At 37.0% G+C, this 13,052-nt stretch overlaps 1 protein-coding gene across 2 annotated transcripts in view; it reads right to left on the bottom strand.

Annotated features, from left to right (window-relative positions):
* Positions 1-5,186: 5,186 nt before the first annotated feature.
* Positions 5,187-13,052, bottom strand: part of RGS20 (regulator of G protein signaling 20) — a 34,668-nt gene continuing 26,802 nt past the window's right edge. For both annotated transcript variants that reach the window (XM_069005968.1, XM_069005969.1), the window contains exons 2-5: positions 12,680-12,828; positions 8,559-8,645; positions 7,475-7,709; positions 5,187-6,236 (exon numbers count right to left, since the gene is read on the bottom strand). In XM_069005968.1, coding sequence (XP_068862069.1) covers positions 6,048-6,236; positions 7,475-7,709; positions 8,559-8,645; positions 12,680-12,828 — 660 coding nt within the window. In that variant the 3' untranslated portion in view covers positions 5,187-6,047. The remainder of the gene's footprint in view (positions 6,237-7,474; positions 7,710-8,558; positions 8,646-12,679; positions 12,829-13,052) is intronic.

Genomic DNA, 13,052 nt, shown 5'->3' with positions numbered 1-13,052 from the left:
ACCAGCTTTGATCAATGCAATATATTTTATTGCCCAAAGCATGTATTTTACATTCTATCAGTAAGCATTATTTCTAAGAATGTCTTAAAATAGGTGGTTAAATCTGATTTGAGTGTTGTCTTGCTTAATGTGCTTGACAACCAGCTTGGGTTTAGACTTTGTAAATAAGCAAAAGCATTGTGTTGTAGGCTATCCTAATAACACCAGCTAACCAATTCATTACATTAAACTGACTGGGGAGGTAATGCTATACTCCCTTCATTTAAATGGCATTGATTTTGTTCATTAAATGATTTGTGAGATGTAGGGTATCTGCTGTCAATCATAGACCTGCAAGTGGGAATAAATTATTAAAGTTATGATCTTTTTCCTATGAGAAATGATATAAATGCTGCTTTTTTAGAGTTTGCTTTTTAACAGTGTATGTTCAGAAATACTTGCAAATGTGTTTTCAAGGAAAAAAATGTCAACATCTTTAGAAGAGATTAAATTATTTCATTATATCTAATTTCATATTACTTAATTTGTTGGAGTTTGGGGTTGAGGAGATCTGTTCTGGCACTGTATAAATTATTCATGAGGGGATGGGAAGAATATGCGCAGCTCTTGGAGAATAAATTCCTCGAACGTAAAGGAAAACAAAGTTTTTCTATGTTGAATATTTTTTGTGTGATGGTGGCAACCATAACAAATGAGCTGGAAATAGTATGATGACACTTGAACTTTGAGAGACAAGAACTATTTAGTAAATAATTTATAGAGCAAGCTTTTCTAGTCAGCTTATGCATGGAAACGTGGCTTTTCTGCAGAAGGGAAAATATTATTAAAATAGAAGAAGTTTTGTTACAGATTATTTTTTTTTTAGGCAGAAAATTGCTTAGCATTTAAAGTTTCTTGCATAGCTTTTTATAGATAAACATTTTGCTCCACTTATATTAATGCCCTTCAGAAAACATTCTTTTTTCCTACTAGCAGCATGGGTTAATTTTTAGCCTGTGAGTAAGTCCATTGGTAGGATTGCTTCCTAAGAATTACTAAAAGATGTAAAATTAATTTTTTTTCAAGTCGTTGAGGACAACAAACTAATTACAGGTGTTTACTATCAATTAGAGTGCTTTGCTTGGGAAACTTCCTAAAAGAACAAGTCCAAAACATTGTGTTAAAATTGATTACAAATTGGATGCCAAGTAGACCTAAATTTCTACAGCTGTTTACAAATATATACAGGGCAGGCACCGGTTGTTTTGCATAACCTTCCTCACTCTATGTGTCCTTTAATCTTTGTGCCTAATTGTGACACTTAGGAGAAATATCTTTTGAGAAAATGTAGTAATTGTCTTTCTGTAGTCACCAGATTATATCTGGAATTTATTAACAAAGTACCAGAACTGTGGTAGCACTTTCTGTGATGCAGGTGTATCCAAGAAAGAGTTGAAATAAAATGTGCTTTCACTCACCTTATGGCTGAGTAGCAGCTTTCATCCTTCTCTGTTCTGCCCCCATGGTAAAAAGAATGGTTTCTTTTGCCCAGTGAAAGATGGAGTGCAAGAACTAGATGCAAAAATGCATCTATTCTATTCTTGCTTTATGTTGGTTACCCAAATCCAAAAATAAAACTTTCCAGTGCTGTTCTTTGGATGCACCTCTGTTCAACAGTTGCTGTGGGTTTCACAGCTCTCTGAAATTGCCCTCCTCTGTCAGAGATGATACAAAGGTGGGGCTGGGACTGTCTCTTATTTCTCCAGCTGGCTGGTTTGTCTACTGGGCTGCAATTGTGCTATGACTGACCTAGTACCTTGGGATGTTTTATGCACTGAAACGTGTCAGCAGAACTGGTGACGAATCCCTCCCAGTTAAGAATAGCATGTTTGGTTATTACCTTTATGGACACTTGAATTGTCTCAGATGGAACAGCATTGTCCTACAATTTAAGGTAGTTTGTACACTATTCTGATAGAGAGAAAGAGGAGGCCACATGCCTTTTAAAGTGTGTGTGTGTGTGTGTGTTTAGTTCTTTCAGGATCCAGTCTTCTCTAAGCAAAGCTAGAGGATTTTTGCTGCTCAGAAAACACAACTTCTGGATCCTTCATTAGAAGACACTTTCTCATATATAATACATTTCCTCATATATTCTGTTACCTCGTTCAGAAGAAAGTATGAGTTTTAAAATACCTTGTACTGAATGGTTCTTTTTTACTGTCACTAAGCAGAAGGGAAATATCTGCCTAGCGATCTTGGCGTTTGTGAATCCAAGGAAGTGCCTAGTTTTTATCCAGAGTTCAGGATTCTGCTTGTGATCAAATACATGAATTTTAAATTGAAACTCATGACCCTTACCAGACTAGACAGAACTTAATTTATCAACATGAAGTCTTCATTCTGTAAAATGTGGTTGTATTACCTTTCAAACACATGCCTCTGGAAATAGATCTTGAAATAGTAGTCATTCATATAAACAAACCTGAGGAGTTTCACTTCTTTTAAGCACAATTTTATATAACTGTATATTAGCTTCTGTTTCACTGGATCATCACTACTCTTGAATTGTTTTACCATTTCAAAGGGTTTGGGATTAATTTAGTTACAATATTAGTATAGAAAATCTTTCATAATGTCATTGAAATGATACTCATACCTTTTATGGCAGAAGACACGTTCTTAAGTACTGCTTACAGCAAAGTTGTTTAAAAATTACTTAACATTGTGATATAATAGCCTTTCTCATCACTTTATCTTTTTTCTGATGTCCTTTGTAATCAGAAACTGCCTAAGTACATGATGGTTGTGTGATGAATTTAAGTCTAACTTTTTATGATACCACCCTTCAGAATATATATATATATGACTTTTTTCTCCATTTGTACGGTGCTAATGACTTTGGAATTTAAAGGTCACTGTAAAGCACAATATGTTGGCTGAAGGAGCCCATGCAATTTTAATAGTGCTTAGCAGGCTGGTGAAAAGAGCAGTCTTTAACAGTATGCATGTTCTGTGGGAGTTACTGCTGTATGATGTGCAGACATTGAAGGAAGAATGCCAGTGGACTGGAAAGTTGTTAGAGCTTAATGATATCCTGCAGTTCGATAAATGCCACGGCAAATCAACTGTGCTCATTTTCAACCTAGGATAAATTGATTTTGTGATAATTTCTTACGTGATTAAATAATATCTTATGTCAATATGATTATTTTCTCCTGCTATTCGTGTAACAGCTTGTCTATGGAAACTTTTCCTTTTCAGTGCAATTTGCTTTTGCCCTGAGAAGTTTATGCACCATGAGCAAGTATACAGTAATGAAATGTAATTAAAAATTAGTTGTCTGTATAGGTGGGTTTTTGTTTTCTTCTTTCCACCACCCCTCCCCCCCATCTCCATGCCATCAATTAAATTCAGCATTAACCAGCCTCAAAATAGCAAGATACTTAGGGGAGTGGATTGTTTGGGTTTTTAGGAGTTAACTCTCAGGATATCTAGGGATCAGCATTCTGCCATTGGTGGTGGGCATAAGCTTAAGCGTGAAGCACAGTATTAAGATTTGTTAAGATATTTCAGGAAAGAATGCACATTGCAAATGTCAACATATTGTAATGCAGAAGTAAAATAAAAATTGCCTAGAGAATGCTAATTGCTTAGAAGTTGTGGCACATGGAAAATAAGCTTAGAAATTATTACTTTCTTCTTTTAATAATTTATTGTTAACCATAAAACCACCCAAGCCAATATAGTTTTCTCTCCCCTCTAACTTAATATTTTTGCTTTCTTTTTCTTGTAGAATAATAGAATATATTGTTTGATATAAACTATGAGTGTTTGGTCTGTCTTCCAGCTTTTAATGAAATATCTTTGCAGGGAAGAGAGATAAATTAAATCCTCCATTTTGTGAGATGACATGCTTCAAATTTTTTTTTTTTGATGTGTGCACATGATCTTTCTACAAGCTGAATTTGACCTAGTTAAACTTAATTTGTCAACTTAGAGGTTTAGGGCACTCTCACCCACCCCAATTATAACAAGTACAGCATCATCTGTTTGACTGCAAGCTCCCCATGAGTGCTGCCTTTTGAAGATACCTGGTTTGTTTTGTTGAAATTACTACTTACCTTGTAATACTTCACATAAACTGAAATTGTATTGGTAGTGCTTTGGGTGTGTTAAATAGAAATTCAGCTGAGGTAACCAGCATTGATAGGTTTAGCAGTGGCAAACACTAACTGAACTGTGCCTTTAGTGATATATGGAAAGATTTGCTCTTAACTCAGTCATCCAGCACTGTGCTACAGGGGGCAAAAGCACTTGGATTTGTTCTCTCTAGTTTTTTTGGCTTACTTTTTTGTGCTGACGTGTTGAATAGTGTTTTGTTGTTAGAAGGAGATGATGAAAACTGGTCATAGAATGATTTGGGTTGGAAGGTACCTTAACCTAGTACCAACCCCCCTAGCAGAGACACATGCCACTAGACCATCCAACCTGGCCTTGAAGCAGCCCATAGCATTGGTAACTTACCATGTACTGGATCTTCTCCTGTGGTGCTGTGTAATGAAAAAAAATCTAATCATTATGTGCTTCAAAATGTGAATGCAGTAAGGGGACAACATGTCTCCTGCCAAGTGCATTGAGGAAACAATTACATTGATCCCTGAAATTCTGTGTTGTTATTCCCATTTTCTTTTTTTAGAGAAAGTCCCCATTTTGTACTTTTCATAGTGCTGTAATTAGGCAAAGAGTAGGTTTTGGAAAGGCTACAGTACACATCACTGAACTATGCCTGTCTGGTTCTCCCTTCTATGGGTATTTTTTTTGTCCTTCTGTTTTTCTTTTTCCAAACTATATGTGTCATTTGGCTCATTTAAATAAATACACAGGAAAAAAGTACAGTTCAGTGGAAATCCACTATAAACTCCAGAGTTTAATATAGTGGAATTGTAGTGAATCTTGTAATTTAAAAGAAAGAAGACATTAGAGTAACAGATCTACAGATAGCTTATGTGGATTCAACTTACTTTCTTCCTAGTTTTTCCTGTGATTACTGATTTTGAGATACAACCAGGAATTAAGTGTAATGGTTTGGGTATACTGTAAATGAACATGGTTTATTACTGGATAGAGCTGGTGCTGTTGGACAGTCTGAAATAGTGCTGTATCAGAACACAAGTTTGATCTCCTGCTTTTATTAAGTAAATTGTGTGTGTATCTATAATGGAAACCCTACAAGATCTGTCAGGGAATGAGAGAATTTAGTATTTACAAACCCAAGGTGGCTGAAACTGCTGTCCTCTTGGGAGCAAGCAGTGAAGGGTTTTACATACACCTACTGAGGGAAGAGAAGAATATGTGAGAATTCTTGTGCTTTATTTTGGAATTTGAATGCCCAGACTTGTCTTCCTCTGAAGTAAATAATTTAATTTGATGAACATCAGTAAAGGGAACTTAATGCTTTCAGCAGATTCTAGTACTAAAATAACAATTCTTTACCAAAAGATCTTTTGTAGGCAGCATTATTTCAACCAGTAACTTTCATAAGATTGCCATCCTAATTTCCATTAGTGCACTATGTATGCAATAAATATACCAAAACAAGTGGAGTGTACCTATGCCAGGTATGATGGCACACAACCCAGTGTTGACAGTAAAATTTTTACTTTGGTCACAGTGTGGGTGGGGCAACTGGTTTGGTTTTCAAGAAAATTCTAACTCCACTTAAAAATCAATTTTAGTTTTCATGCTCAGTTGGTATTTGTACCTCAGACACAGGTTGTAATAGTTTTGTGTCTGAATTGTCTGCTGTGTTTGAAAAAAGAGACTGCATTTTTTGAACAACATTTCTTCTTCATTCTCTTAGTTTCCTTTTGCAAAATAACACTGAATTTGATCAGAAACTGTACTCAGCTGAATGTGTCAGAGCTTTGTGCGGATTTAAATTATTCAGTCTGTAGTAAAACTTGCCTGAGTTATTTTCAGGTAAATATCTGATTAATTCTAAATTCCCTGTGGATTTCTGTAGCCCAGAGTCCCGTCTGTTTTAAAATAAATACATTTAAGAAAAAATTCTATGCTTCAGTGGATTTTTCAGACAAGGACTGAAGCAAGTCCTTATAAATAGCAGAGTTCATAAACCGTGGGTAAGAGTCTCTGTGCATTAAGGTATAAATTTGAAGCTGTGCGTCATCAAAGGTGTGTTGTGAGGGTTCCAGCATATTTCGGTTAATAACTTCTCTTACTCTGGAGTCCAGACTGACCTGCGTATTAAAATAGAAAGTCATGTAAATAATAGTGGTGAATAGTACAGGTGGAGCCTTAGTTTTGCTTTATTGGTTGAAAAAGCTGTCTTCTTAACCATTTCAGCTGGTGTCCTCCAAGACTGTAAAAATTGCTACATATACTTAGGTAAAAAATTATTCTGTTAGAATTTGAATGGAGTAATATCTTGAGTATGGGTAGAGAAATGTCCTCACTCAGGTACCTTATTTGAACAACACTGTCTGCAATCCCATTATTACTGAGGCCTGAGAGACCAATGGGTTATTTCCAGACCAACCTCCTGCTCTGTAGTAGAGAGCATTTATAATTTTTTGTGACAGTTCATTTCCTGGAGAGTTAGTGCTGTTGTAGAGACACTGAATTTGGAGTAAGAGTATGACGCAGGCGGAAAATGTAACCTGGGAAGCTGTTGCTTAATCAAATTTCTGTTAAAAAGCAGGGTGAATTGATGTGAGCCACAGGTAGGGCTATATAATGATTCCATACAACATACAGTAATGTATTTTTTTTTTCCTGCAAGTCTCTAGTGTCTGTAGAGTGATATTAGTATTGCAGGAACAGACTGGGTAGATTTAAACAGCATTTTTATAAGTACATAAGTATAGCTGGCACTACAAAAAAATTAAATTGCAGTTTTGCAAGGGTGTTGTAAGGTTTAAAATTCCAGCCTGCTTGGCAGGATTACATTCAAACTGAACTGAGGTGTCTTTGAAACCTGACATATTTGCTAACAGCAAAGTGACAAGTAGTTTTAAAAATTTTGGGGAAGTCATTGTGTTTGTTCTATGCTGTATTTTGTCAGCTGCTCTTTGAGCAATTTGTGCTTTAAAAATAACACTTTATTTGTGGTTACTGTGCTTTTGGAGAGATGCATACACCCACTTCTGAGTGTAAGGAAAAAAGGAACCAATTTGTCCAACAAATAAAATTTGAGTTGAGCAAGGATAATGTGATCAGCCATGTATTTGTGCCTCAAACTAAAAATTCCACATCAGCATGCCAGGGTAGCATAGGAAGAGCTTCCTTACAACCAATGAAAGCAGTTTTGACCATCTCACCTCAATGATGAGTGCCTTCTTCCCCTAAATGTCTACTTCATAGCAGTGGAATGTGTGTGTGGGAAAAGTTCTCCCTGAGTATTGCTGTAGCTTTAAACACGTGCTAGAGCTAACTGTGCAAAGCAACATCCAAGAATGTACTAAGGAAAGCAATATACCTCTTTTGGAGAAAGGATAGAAATGTAATCTTCATAAATTAGTCTTGCTTTTTCTTCAATGACGCTTTTGTTGGATTCTTGTTTTAGTTCCTCGCAGGCCATCCAGAAGAGCATGTTTTCCTCGCTGAATTCTGTTCGTAGAAATTCACGGAAAGCATTTCTGCCAGCTGGAGTAAGCATCAACTTGTCAAATGATTGAGCCCAGGCATTCACTTCCTCGAGAGTAGGAGCAGGGCTTAAAGGAGGAAGAAGAGCAAAAGAAGAGAGGAATGAATGATTGTTACTGAAGCTGTTTGCAGCTGGCAGGAGGCATCTGCCATCACAATGGTACAGAATTGTAAGGTTCATGGGGTTCTGATTCCTCACTGGAACTACGCAAGTGCAGACTCTTGTAAACACATTTATAAGATGTTTTTTGAAAGTGTGCTCATCAAAAGCTCTGATGCAGGTGATTGCCTCTGCTTTGATGCAGAAATTGCAGTTTACTGCTCAAAGTAATTGCAACAAAGAAGTACCTCTGCAAAAGCGAGTAATTTTTTCTATCCCTAATACTCCTTGTTAAATTATGGCTAAAAATTGAATGAAAATACATATAAAGAAGCAATGATTCAAGCACTCTGAAAGGTACCCACCTGTATATTGCCATTTTACAGGTGCTTTTACAGGTGCCTGTTTGAGCATTTCTGAAGAAATGGTTGCCTGACTCTTGGGAGGATCTAAACTCCACTTTATATTATTTTTGTAAGGCTGAGCACTGCCAGTTAGGTTCACTGCATACTTGCTGGGTGGGAACAGGATGTATTTTCTAATTATTTCAGAAAAAAGGGAAACAGTTTACAATGCTGGTTTTAATTTGTCATGTTATGAGAGTCAGGATGTACTTACATGCTGCATATAAATAAAGTAAAATATTATAGATCATTTGGTTCATTAGAAGGTAAAAAACCAGAGGATTTGCAAAGTGAACGTAAATGACAAATAGATGAAAGTTACTTTCATTTCAGGTAATTCACTGCAATTACTTAGTATGGTTTGTTGGGTTTGTTTCATTTTAGCTTGACAGAACACTTAATAAAGACCATACCTTTCCTCACAGTTTGGAATACCCTCTGCTTGGAGTTCATGAGATGTTCTCCTTGCTCTCTCTTCTTCTTGATTTCTAACAGTAAGACTGCAAAGCAGCAAACAAAATTTTAGTCAACTTTATAGAGAAAAAGGCTGAACATGCACCAGATGCTTTTCCTTCAATACTAAAAAAAAATAAAATTCTAAAAGGACTGAAGCTAATGATAGGCACATTACCCATAGTTACATTCTGACCTTAATGTTAAAATTGTATAAACCTGGCAAATTTGAGGGTAGCTGAATGCTGTTTAATATTCTGTAATACAGATTTTTTACAGAAGGATCACAGTTCCATAGACTATCTCAAGTTGAAGGGACCCATAAGGATCATCAGGTCCAATGATATATATATATATATGCCCAAGTGTGTGTATATATATATATATGTATATGGGATATAAATGTATACATGCATACCCTTTGTCACATACCAAATCTATTCTCCATTGGTGTTTGCACTGTGTATGCTCAGTGCAATGTTTTAACTTAAGCTGGACCTGATGCACTGGTTTTATGTGAGTTAGATTTCAAGGTAGGTGGGTTTGGATTTATTTGTTTGTTTGCATTTTTTTTCTCGTTGGCTATGATGAGGGCCAAGACTGGTTTGGAGCTGTGATACCATGTTACAGGAAGGCTGGAGTTCAGAAGCAGGACACAAGATTTAAGTGAGCTAGAGACTTCTGTATGTGATGTTGGAAGGGTTAGCATCTTTCAGAGGTCAGATGTAGATACAGCTAGACTGTGTGGTGATTGATTGCATCTTAGGAAATTGCTAATACATGCTTCAAAATGTGAGGTCTGGAGCACAAAGAGCAGATCTATCATTGCTGAGTATCATTTTGAGTATGTCTGGATGGAAATACTTGTTTGTAGCATTACAAAAACAAAGTTTGCTGCAATCACTAGTGGTCACTGACAGCTTTTGATGTCCTGTGGAAGGGTAGCTGTTAACTCCTGCTTCTTTCATCAAATGTTAGTTAAGATCACTCTAGGTTTTAAAAATTTCTTTTGTAGTTGTAGATGATTCATTTTCATTTGAAACTGGATTTGAAAATATAAATATTTCTTTTTAGGGAAAATGAACATTCCAGTTCATCCAGGCTATTGTAGTTTAGAGAGAAATGCATGTGCATACATGCATTCATTCATATAATCTGTCAAGATACTTAAAATATGTCAGGAAGAAGAGGTCCCAGTGAATAACCTGTTACTTACATGAAATGGGCCCTCCAGCTGAAACAAAGCAATACAGACGCTGTAACTTCTAGGGTAATACCAAACTTAATTTCTTCATTTCTATCTTACCCTTCTTTCATGCTAACGTTCTAAGCTTTGCTGCCGTAATCCCTAAGAATCTCATGTATCTCTAGGAAGGTTTTTTGTTAAACCAGTGGATTTTTCTGCCTGTTTTGCATTCTAAACTCTTGGCCAAGTCTTATTTGCAGTCTTACTATTTACTGGGCATCTCCTTCTCCTTCTTTGTCTACTGTTAGTCCATAATCTGCAGAGACCTGCTTTTCTCTTTGCCATGGCAGTGCATGTGTTGAAGACAAAGGAAAGCTTTTGTATTGCTAAGATGGAAAGCAGACATTGCAAACACTTTTTTTCAGCAACATCTGAACCATATGTTCAAACCAATGAACTATCTCAATTTACCTTTTCAGAAAAAAAGAAAAAAGTAACTAGTAATGTTAGTTCATTATTCTTTTGGGTTAAATAGGTCTCAAGCCTTTACTACCCTTTTTACCAGTGGTTCTGGCCTCTATTGAATATGTAAATGATATGTAGTCCTCACACACAGACAGGAAGTGTCTGAGCTATTTTTGGATTGAAGGGAACCAACAGATCCAATAGAAAGGAATACAGTCTTCATAGGATGATGCACAGAAAAGGAAAAAGACCAAAGAAATAAAAAATTCCCTAATAGAACATGCCATGCCTCAGAAAATTGCTTACAGGCAGGCTCTTTGCCTAGAAATGTACAAGTAAACAATAAAGAGACTAGTGCAATACTGTATCCTCTCAGGATCTGGAAGAGTAACAGGCTGGAGGCTTGGGTTTGTAGGAATGAACACAGGCTCTGAGCATCCAGCTGAGAGACTCATTTCAGTTCATTCTAAATCTACTATTAAGAGTATGCTGAATATTGGATGTTCAGCAGCTCAGCTGCATGACTCACAGAGACTGTTATTTTTATTCCTATTCATAATTTTTCTGTTCCAAGTGCTTGGGCTATTTTGAGGAAATGGTCTATGAATGGGGAATATAAATAGCTTAATTATGGGTTTTTTTGCATTTCTTGCTACTAGAAAACAATTGTTTAAAAAAAAAAATCAGAAATTATTTTAAAGCTGAAACAAGCTGCTCTGTTTCTGAGCCTGTATTGGTTTCCCAGATGATTCTGAAATGCAAATAGGAATTTTAAGCATCGTGAAATTTGGGTAGTTTCACAAACCCTATTGGGTAAATTGGTTTCTTTGCATTGTTTGAATAGTGAGATGCACAGAAAACAAGCATCCTGAAAAATATCAGGTAAAATGGCAAAAAAAAAAAAAAAAAAAAAAGCACTTTATCAACAATTTAAAAGGTAAAATGCAGATTTTATGTACCATGACTCAGTAGATAAATGTGTCTTATTTTTTCCTTTTATGGAAAACCGTGTTTGTGTAATACAGCTCTGGACTGAGCCACTTGCAGTTGCACTGGACAGCTGTTGAAATGGCTTTGGAATTTGTATGGGATGCTTTAGATGCAATAGGTGGCAAACTGATCCTGAACAGGCAGAGTATTAATGTCTCTCTAAAGTCTTCCTTAGTTTACCTCTAAGCACCTGCTGAAAAGCTTGGTAGGATCAGAGCCAGAGTTCTTGGCATCTCACAGAAAAACCCAAACCTCCAAGCAACATTTTGTCCTTGCAAAATATTCACTATTTGCATTAGGGAGGGCAGAATTTTGTGTGTCTTGGCTTCTGATGAACTGAGTACCAATAGCAAGGAATGATCAGTCTGCTTTTCCCTTGCCTTCTGATAGTGTTCTCCAAAGCATTTGCCACGAGGTGCTGTTGGAAAACAACATTGGTGGAATAGATTCCTAGCCCAGGCTTCCTGTCACCTCAGTGGCAGGTTCGCTTGCTCTGAAGTGTTAAAGTGGTAGATAGTGAACTTCCAAGAAGCATTCCACTTGCTGTCAGTGTTTTGGCTGAACTCCTATGGCTGATTAAGACTTTTTGTTTATTTGAATGCAGGTTCTACTCTCACCCATTAAGTAACACTTTGCCCCAAACAGGTACAGGGCTTTTGAGTATGGGAAGATTTACTTCAGTTTAGAATGAAATCATTTGCATCTGGAAGACCTGCTAAGAAAGTGAAGGCGAACACATCATTAATTTAAGGAATCAAGTGATTCCTTCTCTTTTGCTTTGATTGATAAATTTTCTTCCCTAACAGGAATGGGACTTTTGTAATGGGAGTTCTTCCAAATTTTTTCTGCTTAGCTCCTCATCTTTGCAATGTTTAGAGTTTCTGGTCCCAATGATTATCTTCATACAAGTTGCAGGTGCCATGAGTTGGCAGTACTAATTAATGACAACAGATCCAGTTACCTTCAGGGGAAAAGAACAGTGCTGAGCACCTGGTTATTCATTTTCTGACCTACAAATTCTTCCACCTTCTCCTAACTCCATTTAACACGTTCGGTGCTGCTTGTCAAGTCCCAAATCTAAATCTAAAGCTGTGACATATTCTGGTATTGCTTTCAGGTTTTAGTGGGAGCCTTGGTGAAGCTCAGCGCTGAGGAAACCCTGTCCAGCACAAAACAGACTTTACACAGTATTGAAAAAAAAATGTGCAATAGAGATACTGTACAGATACTTCTTTTTAAATCTGTTATTTCAATGGCAGGGGAAACAAAGAGTACACTGGAGTAGAGGGTTGTGTCTGGTAGTAGAGCATAGCTATCTCTTTGTGTCCCAGATTTGCAGAATTATACAAGTGTTTTCTTTGGCTTATGTTGTCCTATACACGAGCTATGTGTTTCTTCCCTGCTATTCTGTTCCCCAGAGGCTTGAATGAGAGGGGTTACCATGAGCAGCTGCAGCAACAGCACCAACAAAAGCAGCAGGCATTGGACCCTCGATTTCCTGTGCTGAGCTGAGCCTGTGCAGCACCTGGGGTCTCCGGGGTTGTAGCCATCTGCCGTTTGCGTATCTCCGTCCTCTCTGATCCCATGGGCTGCAAGCAACAAAGGAAGGGGGAAGTAAGAAACATCTCTCTCTTTTTTCCCTTTTGTTTGCCTTAAAAGTCTTACCCAGAAGCACTGAAGGCTACAGCCTCAAAGGAACTGAAAAGCTAGATGCCTGATTTTCCCCCATGGAAGTTCTTAGGTGTTGAATCCTTTGGAAGATTCACTCATTTAAGTGCTGTGATGGAAGGCAAAGGGCTAATGAATTCCTCAC

The sequence above is a fragment of the Aphelocoma coerulescens genome, chromosome 2 (assembly GCF_041296385.1).
Source record: "Aphelocoma coerulescens isolate FSJ_1873_10779 chromosome 2, UR_Acoe_1.0, whole genome shotgun sequence".
Lineage (NCBI taxonomy): Eukaryota > Metazoa > Chordata > Aves > Passeriformes > Corvidae > Aphelocoma > Aphelocoma coerulescens.
Note: the sequence above shows the minus strand (reverse complement) of the source record. Positions and strands in the feature narration are given on the sequence as shown.